The following is a 13,397-nucleotide window of genomic DNA, read 5'->3' as shown; positions in this document are numbered from 1 at the left end:
TATACAGAAAAGTGCTCCATTTATACTTTCACATCTTATTTTCAAGTCATATTAAATTCTGTTGATACATTTTTTTTTTTTGTTTTTTGTTTTTTGCTTAAATGTGTTGACCCAACCACAAAACAGACTAAAAATAGCCAGTTTCTGAGGTGACACCTATAATTGCAAAAAGAGAACTAAAGAAGGAAGCATGTGAATCCCAGAGCGGAAACGCTTTGACATTCACTGTATTGCACATAAATACTTCTCATTTTGTTTGACTCTCTTCTATGATGACTTTAGTCTTTATGCACGTCTCCTTGAGTGAGAATCTGTTTCTATAGTATTAACCTAAAAATTTAAACTTGCATGGAAATGAAGAAGATAAAGAAAGAAGAAACATTGCAACTTTTTGACAGACCAACAGTCAGTTTGAAGAAGTTCATTGTATTTTACCTTTGGCTCATAACAGGCAAGTGTTCTCTATTTGCTTACAGTTAATTTAACTCATACGAGTAGTTAATATATCCTGCTGTATGACATGCATTTTGCTACTACTTTCTACATTTACTGATACATTCAAGTCAAACTAAAGTAGATTTTTTCTTCGCGCAGGTCCTGAATGCACAACAGGATCAGTAAACAGAAAGTTAACGGTTCAGACTGGAGGATCTGTCATTATTCCATGTTATTATGACAGGAAATACACAGAACACAAGAAATACTGGTGCTTTCATGACTCGGCAGCATATAATTACTGCTCTATTCTGGCATATGCTAATGAAACCAAAGGAAAAGTGTCTGTAGTCGATCATCCAGATCAGAGTTTCTTTACTGTCACTATGAGAAACCTGCAGCATGAAGACACTGGATCTTACTGGTGTGGTGAGGAGATTGGAGGACTATTGCAAGTGGATGAAACAGAGCAGCTTCATCTCACAGTTCAATCAGGTATGAGATGAGTTTCACATTCAGATGAATAATTCTGATCCTGATTCCTAATAAATCACAATGACTTGTGTCTGTGTGTTCAGCTCCTGATGTGTCTGTGATGAACAGCAGTGTATCTGGACATGAAGGTGATCATGTCAGTGTCCAGTGTTTCTACACTTCTGGATATCAGAATAAACTCAAACAGTGGTGCAGAATTAAAGATCAGAGCTGTTACTCTGAGAAGAGGACTGACACATCCCAGAATTCATCAGTCCAGATCAGTGATGATGGGAGAAGCTCCTTCACTGTGTTGATGACTGGACTGAGACTCAGTGATTCTGGATGGTACTTCTGCTCTGCTGGAGATCTGCAGGTTTCTGTTCAACTCACGGTCACTGGTAAAACTCATTCACTACTTAGACCTGCACAGGAGTTCATGATAGCAAAAAACAACAACAAAAATGTAGGGCGGGATCAGATATTTTTCATAGGGAATTGATTGTATGCTTGTGGTTTGCTATTGGTGGATCTGATGTGAGTGACAGGTTGCCCCGCCCATCAGAGAAGAGAAGAGATGTTCCTGCAAGAGGGAGGCAAAGTTATTTTCATTCAAGATTATGAGGCACATGAATAATAAAAAAAAATAACGATGTGCATAGATAAATCATTCATTAAAAAAAATGCTGCAATATTCCAAAAAAAAATGAGAATTGTGTATTTTGTTTTTATAGTGATTTTAAAATCTTATTGGTGGCGACAAATTTATAATATTTTTTTTCTGCATTTTTATTCAACAGCAGCTGTGACTACAGAAGAACTTGACGAAAAGGGGTTAGTAGCTAATTAACATATTAATCAATCTTAAATATTGCTCAAATATTAAAGTCCTCCTGTAATCAATAATTTTATCTCTTAAAACTCATCTTTGATATTTTTTTCCTTGAAAACTAATTTCTTCATGCCTTCAAATAGCTTATATGTAACTCTACACCCTTGCCTCATTTAGTATATGCGGTTCTATGAATATGCAAATGAGCACCAGAGATCCACTTGCGATCACACGTTGATCTGATTGGTTACAAGGTAGTGTGTGACGTCAGAAACACCAGCGATTTCAAGCCGCGTTTTTGAGACTGTCTTTGTTTCACTGCAGTTTTAAGGAGAAAATACTCAGCAATGGTGTCGACTTATGAATTTGCACATGGTTTGTCTTAAAGCATATTAAAAACACCACATAGACATATAAACAACATTAAAAACTTGATTTTAATCACAGGGGGACTTTAAGATTGATATTTTGTATCATGGACCTAATACAATGCTTTTTTTACGAGTATATAGTTTAATGTTCTTTCTTAACATTTTGTCAATTTCTCTGTGTGGTCTTTTTCCTTTCATTTTCTAGTCAGAACTGATCAAGTTTATTATTGAAGTTTATATTATTTCTCTCTCTTCTTTATAGCAACAACAACAATTCAACAGCAAGCAGTGAAGAGCAGCAGAATAAGTATTAATGCTCAAATAGATAAAAATTCTGCAAACAGAAAATAACTTTTAAGTAACCAGATTATGCAATTGTTATTGTAAGTTTTGTTTTTAAGGTTATTTGTGCAACATGATTTCTTTTCATTTTATGACTGTAACTGGTGTATACAGTAAAACGGCAACTGCATCAGTGAGGCCATCTTCCTCTTTTTCATGTACTCTGTCTATTTTAGTTTTGCAATACGGCGCTTGTGAAATGGTTTAAAACTACAACTTAATGGTTGTTAAAGGGATAGTTCATCCAAAAATAAAAATTCTGTCAACATTTACTCAACCTCAGGTTTTTCCAAACCTGTATGAATTTCTTTCTTTTGCTGAACACAAATATGGACACCATTGACATAGTTTTTTCTTCCATACTATGGAAGTCAACGGGGTCCATCAACTGTTGGTTACCCATATTTTTCAAAATATCTTCGTTTGTGTTCAGCAGAAGAAAGAAACTCATACAGGTTTGGAACAACTTGAGGGTGAGAAAATTATGACATAATTTTCATTTTTGGGTGAACTGTCACTTTAATAGAAATTGAACAGCTCAATGCATTTCAGACATTTAATTATAGAGATACTGTAGCAAATAGTGTAAATCAAAAGTAAAAAACATTAAATAAATTTAAACCAACAATAACTGCAGCCTTTTAACTAAATATCAAATGTGATCTCAGCAGAACAGATGCCACAATCACATAAATGTAATCTGATGAGGTAATATTTTTGCAAGTGACAGAGTTCACTACAAATATGAATAACAAGTTCAAAAAAGTTAAAAAAACCATAGAAAAATGCACCATGGCAAATTTAGTTTCAGCAAAATAACCATTGTCATGATAATGACTGCAATAACAGTAATGATTTTGTATGCATGTATAATATGAACCATTTGTATTGTTTATTCTCACAGGCATTATCTGGAGGTGTGGATTCCGACGGTTGTGTTGTTTCTGCTGTTGGTGACTGTCGTGTCAGCTGTAAAACTGAGAAAGAAGAACAGTCAGTATGGATTTACCTTTCTTATTATATGACCTATTCCATCAGCCATTCAGTGTTTGATCAGTTTTGCACACTATTGTTCAAAAGTTTGCAGTCAGTATTTTTTTTTTAAAGAAATTAATTATTTTTTTCTCCTGCAAAAATGAATTAAATTGATCAGAAGTCACATTAAAGACTTTTATAATGACACAAAAGATTTTATTTCTAATAAATGCTGCTCTTTTGAACTTTCTATTCATTAAAGAATCCTGAAAAATGTATAACTGCAGTTTCCACAAAATATGAAGCAGCAAAACTGCTTATAATAATAACTGATAATAATCAGAAATGTTTCTTGAGCAGCAGATCATCATATTAGAATGATTTATGAAGGACTGCAGTATTACATCAAACTTTCATCAGACTTACTGACCCAATTGAGCGCTAGTGTGTATTTATAAACTTTATGCTGATGTCTAAGAACTGTCTAATGGAAAGACTGATAACATCATTTGTTTTCTCAGACAGAATTAACACCCACAATACAGAGGTGACCAGAGATGGAGACAGTGACGCGGTAGGTTTGAGCTGACAACCGATTTGAGTTCAAATTCATAACTGAGAGACTCATTATAATAAGATGTTTATAATTATTCACAGGGAAACAGTGTCCGTTCATCATCAGCGGTTGCAGAGAATGACGTGACTTACAGCTCTGTGACAGTACGACCTAAAACTGAAACTAAAGCAGTAAGTGAACTCACAAGAACATGCAGAGATTTGTCCTGTAATGTAATTGTCATCTTTGGTCTCTCCAGTTTAGCCCAGCATCAGTGGAGGACGAGGTGACCTACAGCTCTGTGCACAAACAGTGAGAAGTTACAGGTTTGTTGATGTTAATGATCACAGGATGTTTTACACAGACACTGAACATGTGATTTCATCTCAGTGTTTAATCTCTTTATCACAGGTGCACACTCAAAAAAATGATTCTTGCCACTAATTGAATTTAAGCAAACAATTTAACTAAAATATATTTAAAAATGTATAAAATAATCATTATTGTTGCGAATTACTCTTACACAACGTGAATGTAATGGATCCAAGTCCAAACTGATCAAATTACATACACTATACTTGATTTGTTGCCGTAAGGAGCAGATTCAGATGTGGCGCATGCGCACTAGAGTAAAAAAAAAAAAAAAAAAAAAAACTCTGAAGGCGTGAAGGGCGGCAACAGTCGTTGGAGGCGCGATACAAGACTCAGCGTCAGCAGATGTGGAATATTCGGCAAGGTAAGATATTTTCTATAGTTATAAATGATCTAGACTTCAACATCAACTATTTTGTTTTTTTTAAATGTGATCGATCTGATTTGATTAACGTTAATATCTTAGCTTTTGCCGTGACTGCACTTCAGACGAATGAACTTTTTCGGCCTTTCCAGTTATATAAAGAGTAACGTTAACGTTAACTGATCTTTTTAAAGATTTATTGTCGACTGACTACCGGTATGTGCATCATTTTTGCATTTAGGCAGATTACGCGTATGATTTTGCGTTGCACAAACACAGTCAATCGAACTTAGGCCCAAATGAAGGTTTTCAGGTAAAATTGTATAGGATTTGATGAGGATAGGATTTGTCGTTAAAACAAATATCTTAAAAAATATTTGTAACTTTGTTTATTTATAGGCCTACGGTCGAATGACTGTGTTTGTGCAACGCAAAACGCAACGTGTCATCTCGACGCAAGTTATCGTTAGGCCTAAATTTGACATTGCTTGAAAAATCCTTTGAACATGCCAAAACGTTGCACAAACATACTTAATCGACTGTATATGAAAATTATCTACATGCAAAGGTTTATAGGATTCAATTTAGTGCAACATGCTTCTTTTTTTCATGCTGAGTTGTAATTTCATTACAAAAAAATAAATCTGTCTTTGCTATTTCAGAGTCCTCATCGATGTGACACTATTCCAACATTTCTGGCTCTGGTTTGGCACAATCACTCAATTACGGTATGTGTATTTTTTTTCTTTGTAATAATTTAAACTTGACGTTTAATTGCTTTGCAAAAGTGTGATGTCTGTTGTTTTCTCTCTCTTTTTGAATTTCAGATATTTGAGTTTTGGAAATGTGGCAATTTAAAGTGTGTGGCACAGAATTATCCAGTAGGTATGAGTTATTGAAACATTCTAAGCTTAAACATGGACATTTTGGGGTGAGGTTCAGGCATCCTTGTGTATACAGTAATTGTCCTTGCACTTTTAGGACAATTGGTGTCTGATTTACAAACCAGGTGGCCTGCACTAAATGAAGTAAGTGTTATTGATATTTACACAAGAATAAATTGTAAATTACAATGGATTCCTCCACAGTTTCATGCCCATCTTTATTTCTCTTCTTTTTTTGTTTGTTGCAGAATTCATAAACTGTGCCACTTCTGTCAAAGTTCTTGGCGCAGCTGGACAGATACACTGTTAATCTAATCTTCTGGACAGAAGACATCACACATTATGGCAATTACAGACAAGGTGTGGTAAGCTTAGTTTTTTTTTTTTATAACTAATTACAAATATTGTATATATACAATATACACAATATATACAATATAAATATATAATCATATATAAAATACTAAATAAGTGTTTTTTATATTGTCATAATTTTCAGTGTGATGATGACATACACATCAAACGAGACTGTGTCATAAAAAGTCTGTGTGTACCTCAATGAGGACATTACAATACTCGTCAAAGAAATTGAGGTTTGTATGTACTTTTTGTAATGACCTAATCCTATTGCCAGCCTGTATGTTACCAATATTTCAGTGAAACTGAACAATGTGTTAATTATTATTTGATTGTTTGTCTTTTGTTTTGGTTTAGGACTGCAATCCTGAAGAAGCTGAGAGAGGAATTTCTGAGACCACTATGGGGCTTTTTGTGATCCGTAAAGAAGGTGCTGGTGCTGAGGACGAGCCAGAGGATGTTGGAGTAGTGATATAGGGTGTGCAGCGGCTACAGCCCTTTAAGAGTGTTTCCTTTGGATTGGTAATGCTGTTCGGACTGATCTACGCTCTCAACTTAAGCTACCCTCAGAGTCTCAAATTCACGTTTGAATTCTTTCAAAAGGTTCTGATGAATTTGGATGGCAGCAAGCTTTCCCCAAAGGTTCAGGCACAGTGTTTCAGTGAATAGGACATTCACTTCTTGCCTAGATGTTTCCAACAACTGAAGGGAGATTAAAAACTTTAAAAATGTAAACTTAAGACACGGATGCCCTGAAAGGAATTTTTCAATGGACTGATGACACTAACTCCAGCATGCAAGAGACTGCACCTAATGCACCATTGTAGCTCTGATACTCTTGACACGTGAGATGTTAGCCCTTGTGCTATTGACTCAGTCCAGGAACTTATCTGATGACTTGTTTTGCAGCAGAGCCGAGACTGTTATAGTCAAGAACAGTTCTTTGCCTCAGATTTTTTTGTTCCTGTGTTCTGCTGAAATTCAGCTTCAGAGAGCTGACACAGAGTTCAGCAACAGTGGAATGCTACTTAATCCACCACCAAAATTAAGATTGGACATTCTTGGTGGAGATCATCTTTAACTATGCAGCATACTCCACGGATAGCTTGATCAGGCAGCTGAGGCAGTGAGTAGGACACTTTGTTCTTGCCTAAATGTTGAGTGAAAACAAAATGTTTACCTTAAAAATGTGAAAATGTTTGATGTTGAAATTTTGATCCCTGTTAATTGGCACACAGGTTTAAAACTAAAAAGTGTAACATGAGTAATAACCACAGAAAGTACAGGATGCATAAAACTGTTGCATTAATTTGTGAAGTGCTGTATTATGTCATTGTTTGTTTCTTTTGTCAGACTGAATGCTGCTTTTGACTTGGGGAGCAAATTGCACACAATAAATGTTTGAAAATGTAACGTGTTTGACCGTTTATTCAATAGAATTAGGAAAATGTAAGATAGTTATATAAAGCAAGTAATAACTATTTATTTGAAATGAGTAAAGTTTATTTAATACACAATCTTGAATCACAGTTCATTGAATTAAATAATGGTTATGTGAACTATTCACGTCAACTGAACATGATGGTGAAGCTTAAATAAAATGTTAACTTTTACATTGGATTTATGTGATTAAATTGGATGGAAAATTGACATGTAATTGAAATACATAAGTTTTAACTTTTGGGGTTAAATATTTTTTTGAGTGCATGTTCCTGAGAAAATATGAACACAACAGCGCTGAACTTGAAACAGGCTAACATTTTTTTATTCCATGCATCGTTACAATGCAAAGCAAGCAAACTCTCAATTCAGATAAAATTATATTTATATGATTGTATCATGCTTTATAATGTACAGTCCCCTGTGGTGGCACAATGTAAGTACATGTACAAAACAAATGGTTTACTATGAAATGAAAATTCAGTTTAAGCGTTATTTAGGAATAAGTGTGTAAATTGTTGATTATAAAAAGCATAAAACATAATATATTTGCGAAGTTGTAATGTGCTTGCTTTAAGTGTGACAATTAAATAAAAAGAAAAAACTTTTAAAAAAAAACAGGCGTATAATATTTGCTATAGGCTATTGTTTCTTAATGTGTTTTGCAACTTTTTTTATAGCAGTAGTCTAATAAGGGTAGTATTTTAATATGGAAATGTTTTTTAAATGGCCCCTATTATGCTATTTTAAAGTTTCCTAATGTTGTTGTGGAGTCTCCTACAACATAGTTTATATGCATCAAAGGTAAAAAAAAATCTGTTTAATTTCCTCATAATATACTTTTTTTTTTTTTTATTCAACAATTGCACAGTTTACAGAAACGTTCATCTCCATTACAAAAATAACATTTTGTGCAGTTTCCAACATAAACAAAACAAACAAAAGACTCACATCATCACATTTTGCCAGGGGAAGTACGGATTTACAAAAAGATATCAAAGTGTTTAACCTCATAATATACATTTGCACATCTTCACATTTTCCATGACTCTCAAATGACTCGTCAAATGAATCAATCTCTCTAAATCCCGCCTTTCCGCGATATACTCTGCTCTGATTGGCCAGACAGCTCAGTCTGTTGTGATTGGCCTACCGTGTACAGCGCGTGCGTCGAAAACAAAACTGCCCATTGCCATAACATTGCCAATATACATTAGCCGAGCTCTAGAGTGAAAGATCTGGGGCACGTTCAAGTTCAAAACGGTGCGCAACGTTTTGCTAGGGTTTCCGGGTTGAACTTCATGTTTCCTGGAAACGGCGTGCACCGGTGTGCAACAGGGTTTGAGATAGCCTACGTTTTCTCTTGTTTGGTGGGTGTGTCAGAACTGCAGTCCAATCAGCAGCAACATGTATACAAAGCACGCGGTATTAAAGTGAACTTGCACAATGGGTTCAAGGAAAGTAATTTACAAATGTGTTCGATGCGCACGGTATACGCAACAACTAAGGATATTAGAAGACATGTTTGTCGTAAGTTTTATTGTAAAAATATAGGATATCAACATAATGATGTAGTTGTTTATATTTTTAGCTTCATTGCAAGTGTATGACATTTGGTATAGAAATAAACAATGGTAATTAAGGGCTTTTCCTAAAAATGAGAAAGAAAATATAGGGTATTAAAACAGTATGAACTACAAATAAAGTCAGTATGTGAGGCTAAATAGATGTGTTTTAGTCTGAATTAGGTAAGAGGTGTGCTTCCATTTCAGTTTCAGCAATCCCTTCACTCGATTGGGATGTTCTCTTTTGTTCTGGGCGGCAAGTGCAGTAACTGTAACATCAGGCATATTTTGTAGTATTAAACACATATTTATACCGACTTCATCAGGCTCAGAAAATTCTTCACAAAGAACACAAAGAATGGCCTTCTCAGCTGCCATAGTTGCAACTCTTGCGTCATCAGAACAGTGTGTTCAACGCATCACCGTTTCTGTTTAAAAAACGTTGTGCAATGTTTTGTCGGGGCTGAACGCAGCCCTGATGCAACATAAACGTTGGTAAAACAAATATTTCCTCAAAGTAGTGAGAACGACAGAAAATCTGCATTAATAGACAGTTATAGGTAGGCTAATCGTGGCCCACAAACTGATTAGCAGAAGTATTTCAGTAAGACAGTAATAACGTGAGATAGCCAGTTAGCAGGAGACCTACACAATATAAAACTCAAAACTAAGTATTTTGAACACCATCTTTCAAGAGCAAGCGGTTTGTGAATCCTGTATTGAATTTTGAGATTTGAGAAGCAGTCTTCAGTGAAATAAAGGGAACACAGTAAAAGTTTAATTTATACTGCTGTGATATCGTGGTAAAGATGAATTTTAACCTTTTACCTCACACAGAGGTTCACACACTGAAAATTTCAAAAACTTTTAGCCTTATATGTTCAAACCGGATTCAGACAATGATTGAGAGACTCAAGAAGTGACAACATGTAGAATGCAACAGGACATTTCTGTATTGAATTGATGAATTTATGTTGCTTATGTAGTTATCTTCTAGTCATTGATTAGCATATTTTGTCTTGATAATCTATAAATCGTGTTCCGGGGGCGGGGTTTATGTAAATTATAGGGTTTGTGATGTCACTAACCCGGGAGGAATGTTGTGTAGTCTCTACCAGCCGTTTGCTGTAGTCCTTAAAAAGCAATTTCTTTAAAAGCAAATATTTCCCTTTGCTTTGAACTTTAATTGTCACTTTGCAGATGTTGTTTATACTCAAACAGCAACATTACACACTAACTAAAGTTACAAAAGTGAAATCATAATCAACCACCCCTTTAAGATATATAAATTAATGACTAAAGCATAGGCATATATCATAGGGGTTGGTTATTGTTGATTATTTGGACAGGTCCCATTTCAAGATGTCCAAATACCCACACTTGGGGTCTTGGCCACTTGAGAGTGTGTGACAGGAAGTAAGTGTGCAAGACGTCCCTGGTCTGGAAAATGCCACGCTTAACGCACACTAAATCCACACTATCTGTGAAATGTCTTACTTTCATGTCGTTGCAAACCCGTAAGACCTTCTTTCATCTTTGGAAAACAAATTAAGATATTTTTGATGAAATCTGAGAGCTTTCTGATCCCCCCATAGACAGAACTTTAGAACCACTTTCAAGCCCCAGAAAGGTTGTAAAGACATCATTAAAATAGTCACGTGACTACAGTGGTTTAACCTTAATGTTATGAAGTGATGAGAATAGTTTGTGTGTGCAAAAAAACAAACATAAATAATGACTTTACTCAACAGCTTATTCTCTTTTCTGTGTCATTCTCCTGTGTTATTGACACAGTGCAGCGCTTCTGGGTTCTACGTCTGAACGCCGGCTCATTATTGGCTGACTCCTGCATCAGCATCACACGCATGTGTCGTGGTGCTCACGTGAACAACATCAGAGACTGACATGGAAGAGAAGAAATTGTTGGATAAAGTCGTTATTTTTTCATACAAAAAATATTCTTACCGCTTCATAACATTAGTTGAACCACCTTAGTTACAAGGACTATTTTAACAATGTCTTTGCTACCTTTCTGGGCCTTGAAAGGGATTGTAATGTTGCGTCTCTGGAGGAATCAAAAATCTCTTTTAGATTTCATCAAAAATATCTTAATTTGTGTTCCAAAGATGAACGGAAGTATTACGGGTTTGGAACGACATGAGGGTGAGTAATTAATGACAGTTTTCATTTTTGGGTGAACTAACCCTTTAAGCGTGTCCTGTCATTCATCACCTTGAGGAACATGCTTCAATTTTGCATAATGTCTAAGAAACGTTCCAGTGTATAAGTCCAGATGAAGATGATGGTGAGGAATTTAAATACACATGGTGACTGAACTCAAATGACGAACAGGTGATGACTCATTAATCAGAAAACATATTTCTGAATAATATATTTTTAACACACACACACACACACACACACACACACACACACACACACACACACACACACACACACACACACACACGTTTCATATTTTAATAACATGAAAATATTGAAAGTACATATTTTATGGCATACATAGCCTCTGTGGTGGCCAGCCTTTACTGCAAAGCGGTATATGTAATGCTAATAGGCCTGTAGCAAGGTATGTTGTCATGGGAAGAAGGAGGCAGGAACCGGCAAACATTTAAACACTTTAATAATAAAACAAACACAAAACGAAAGTAAAGGCTGCAACCCCATCACAGACGACTGCCACACACACATAATAATACATAAACAAACCACAACGTAAAGTCCAGGCCTGGTCCTCTCTCATCCTTCACTGTAGTCGCTCCTGCTTTTATGCTTCCGAAGCTCCTCCGTGAGAGATACGACACTGCTCATCATCAATCATGCCACCGGCCTTGTGCGTTCTCTAACGGCCCTCGGCCTCATCCTGCTTGCCACAAGGCCTATAGCTGAACTATTAGAGTTATAAATTGACCAATATTTCTGGTAAGACTTTTGGGTGAGATGTTGTCATAATTCACAGAAGACAAGAGGAAGTTGACGTCAAGTTTTAGTGCAGAAGAAACACTATCATGACCAAACCATTATGATGTTCATTCTATTTTTTCTTTCTTTGGCTCATAACAGGCAAGCATAGGTGGGAGTTAACCAATGACTAAGGAGACACACTTCCTCTTTAAAAACATTTCAAAAGAATGTTATGAAATAGTTTCAAGTTATGTGTCGCCTATAGCAACAACATACACATTCCATCATAAACACTCCCGATAAATTATTTGTTATTAAAGTGACCCCAGATAACAACAATATGTTCTAAGAACATTTTCTCTCAACATTATGAGAACAATCATCAAGTACAAATCACATCATGGACGTTCCATGAAAACATTATGAAAACATTCGGCAAATAAAAATAACATTATAAGGATGTTCCGAGGATGTTATTCTAAGAATGTTTTCTATATATATATTTAAAAAGTGGGTTGTGGGTTGATGACCATGGGAAAAATAACCAAAGACTACAAGTGTGCTGCTATACTCAGGGAATGAGGACAGCAGCACATCCAGCTCCTCTACAAAGGTACCCAATTGGGGGTGATACATTACTACAAGATGGATTTTAACAGGAGCTATAACTGTAATAGCATGAAATTCAAACAAATTTTTATTGCATAGAGAAGAACTGCTGACAGAATGAGAAGAATGTTGGATATGCTAATTTTTATCTCAAAATCACTTACTATTTCTTTCAGAATGTTCAGAGAACATTACAAAATTAGGTTTGCAAAATGGTTAAATTGAATGTTCCCTTAACATTCATATAACCAAGATTTTTTTTTTTAAACGCTTAAAGTTTTGAAAGTTTAGACATTCAGGAATAACATTTTCATTACTTAATGGGAACATTAGCAAAATTATTTTAGAACATATTTTTGTTAGCTGGGAAAGTGTCATCATAGATTATTTGTGATTGACGAATTTAGTGTGTTACAATTACCCCCAGACCCCCTACTAATGAAACAGATACAAATGAATGTGTGTCTATCCTCACTGCATCTAGTCAGATGGCGCAAGAGTGTTATATGAATTAAGGGAGAAAAGGGAAGTGCAACAGTCACTACAGACACAGTTAGACTACTCAAGATACAAGAAGAGAAACTTTCACAATGGCCACATACGCAAAAGTATTCTACATTTCAATCGGGTTTTGGCTCATTTTAAGTGAGTATTAAATGTTGTGCTGTCTTTGTTTCTAATGGATCCTATTTATCATTTTGGAATGACAGATTTTATGCTTAGCTGTTCATGTTGTGTTTAATGTGTTTTATGTGAGGACAGAACTGATTCAGAAGTGATTTATTGTAAATCCTGGACATAATAACGGTTTGTGTGTTTATTTAGGTGTTGAATGCTTCAACGGTAGGTCAAATCATATTTTAACTATTAAGACTGGAGGATCTGTCACCATCCCA

General features: G+C 35.4%; 1 protein-coding gene across 1 annotated transcript; it reads left to right on the top strand.

The window, feature by feature from the left end:
• Nucleotides 1-201: 201 nt before the first annotated feature.
• LOC307162431 (polymeric immunoglobulin receptor-like) lies at nucleotides 202-9,430 on the top strand. Its single transcript, XM_079877701.1, has 10 exons — nucleotides 202-451; nucleotides 595-930; nucleotides 1,014-1,310; nucleotides 1,710-1,743; nucleotides 2,375-2,419; nucleotides 3,359-3,447; nucleotides 3,951-4,003; nucleotides 4,087-4,176; nucleotides 4,245-4,311; nucleotides 7,666-9,430. The coding sequence occupies exons 1-9, from the start codon at nucleotides 349-351 to the stop codon at nucleotides 4,299-4,301; spliced, it is 1,104 nt and encodes a 367-aa protein (XP_079733827.1). The 5' UTR covers nucleotides 202-348; the 3' UTR covers nucleotides 4,302-4,311; nucleotides 7,666-9,430.
• Nucleotides 9,431-13,397: the final 3,967 nt, after the last annotated feature.

Source organism: Squalius cephalus (assembly GCF_949319135.1).
Source record: "Squalius cephalus genome assembly, chromosome: 7".
In the NCBI taxonomy this organism is placed as follows: Eukaryota; Metazoa; Chordata; class Actinopteri; order Cypriniformes; family Leuciscidae; genus Squalius; species Squalius cephalus.
The sequence above is the reverse complement of the archived record's forward strand: the minus strand, read 5'-3'. Positions and strand labels throughout refer to the sequence as shown.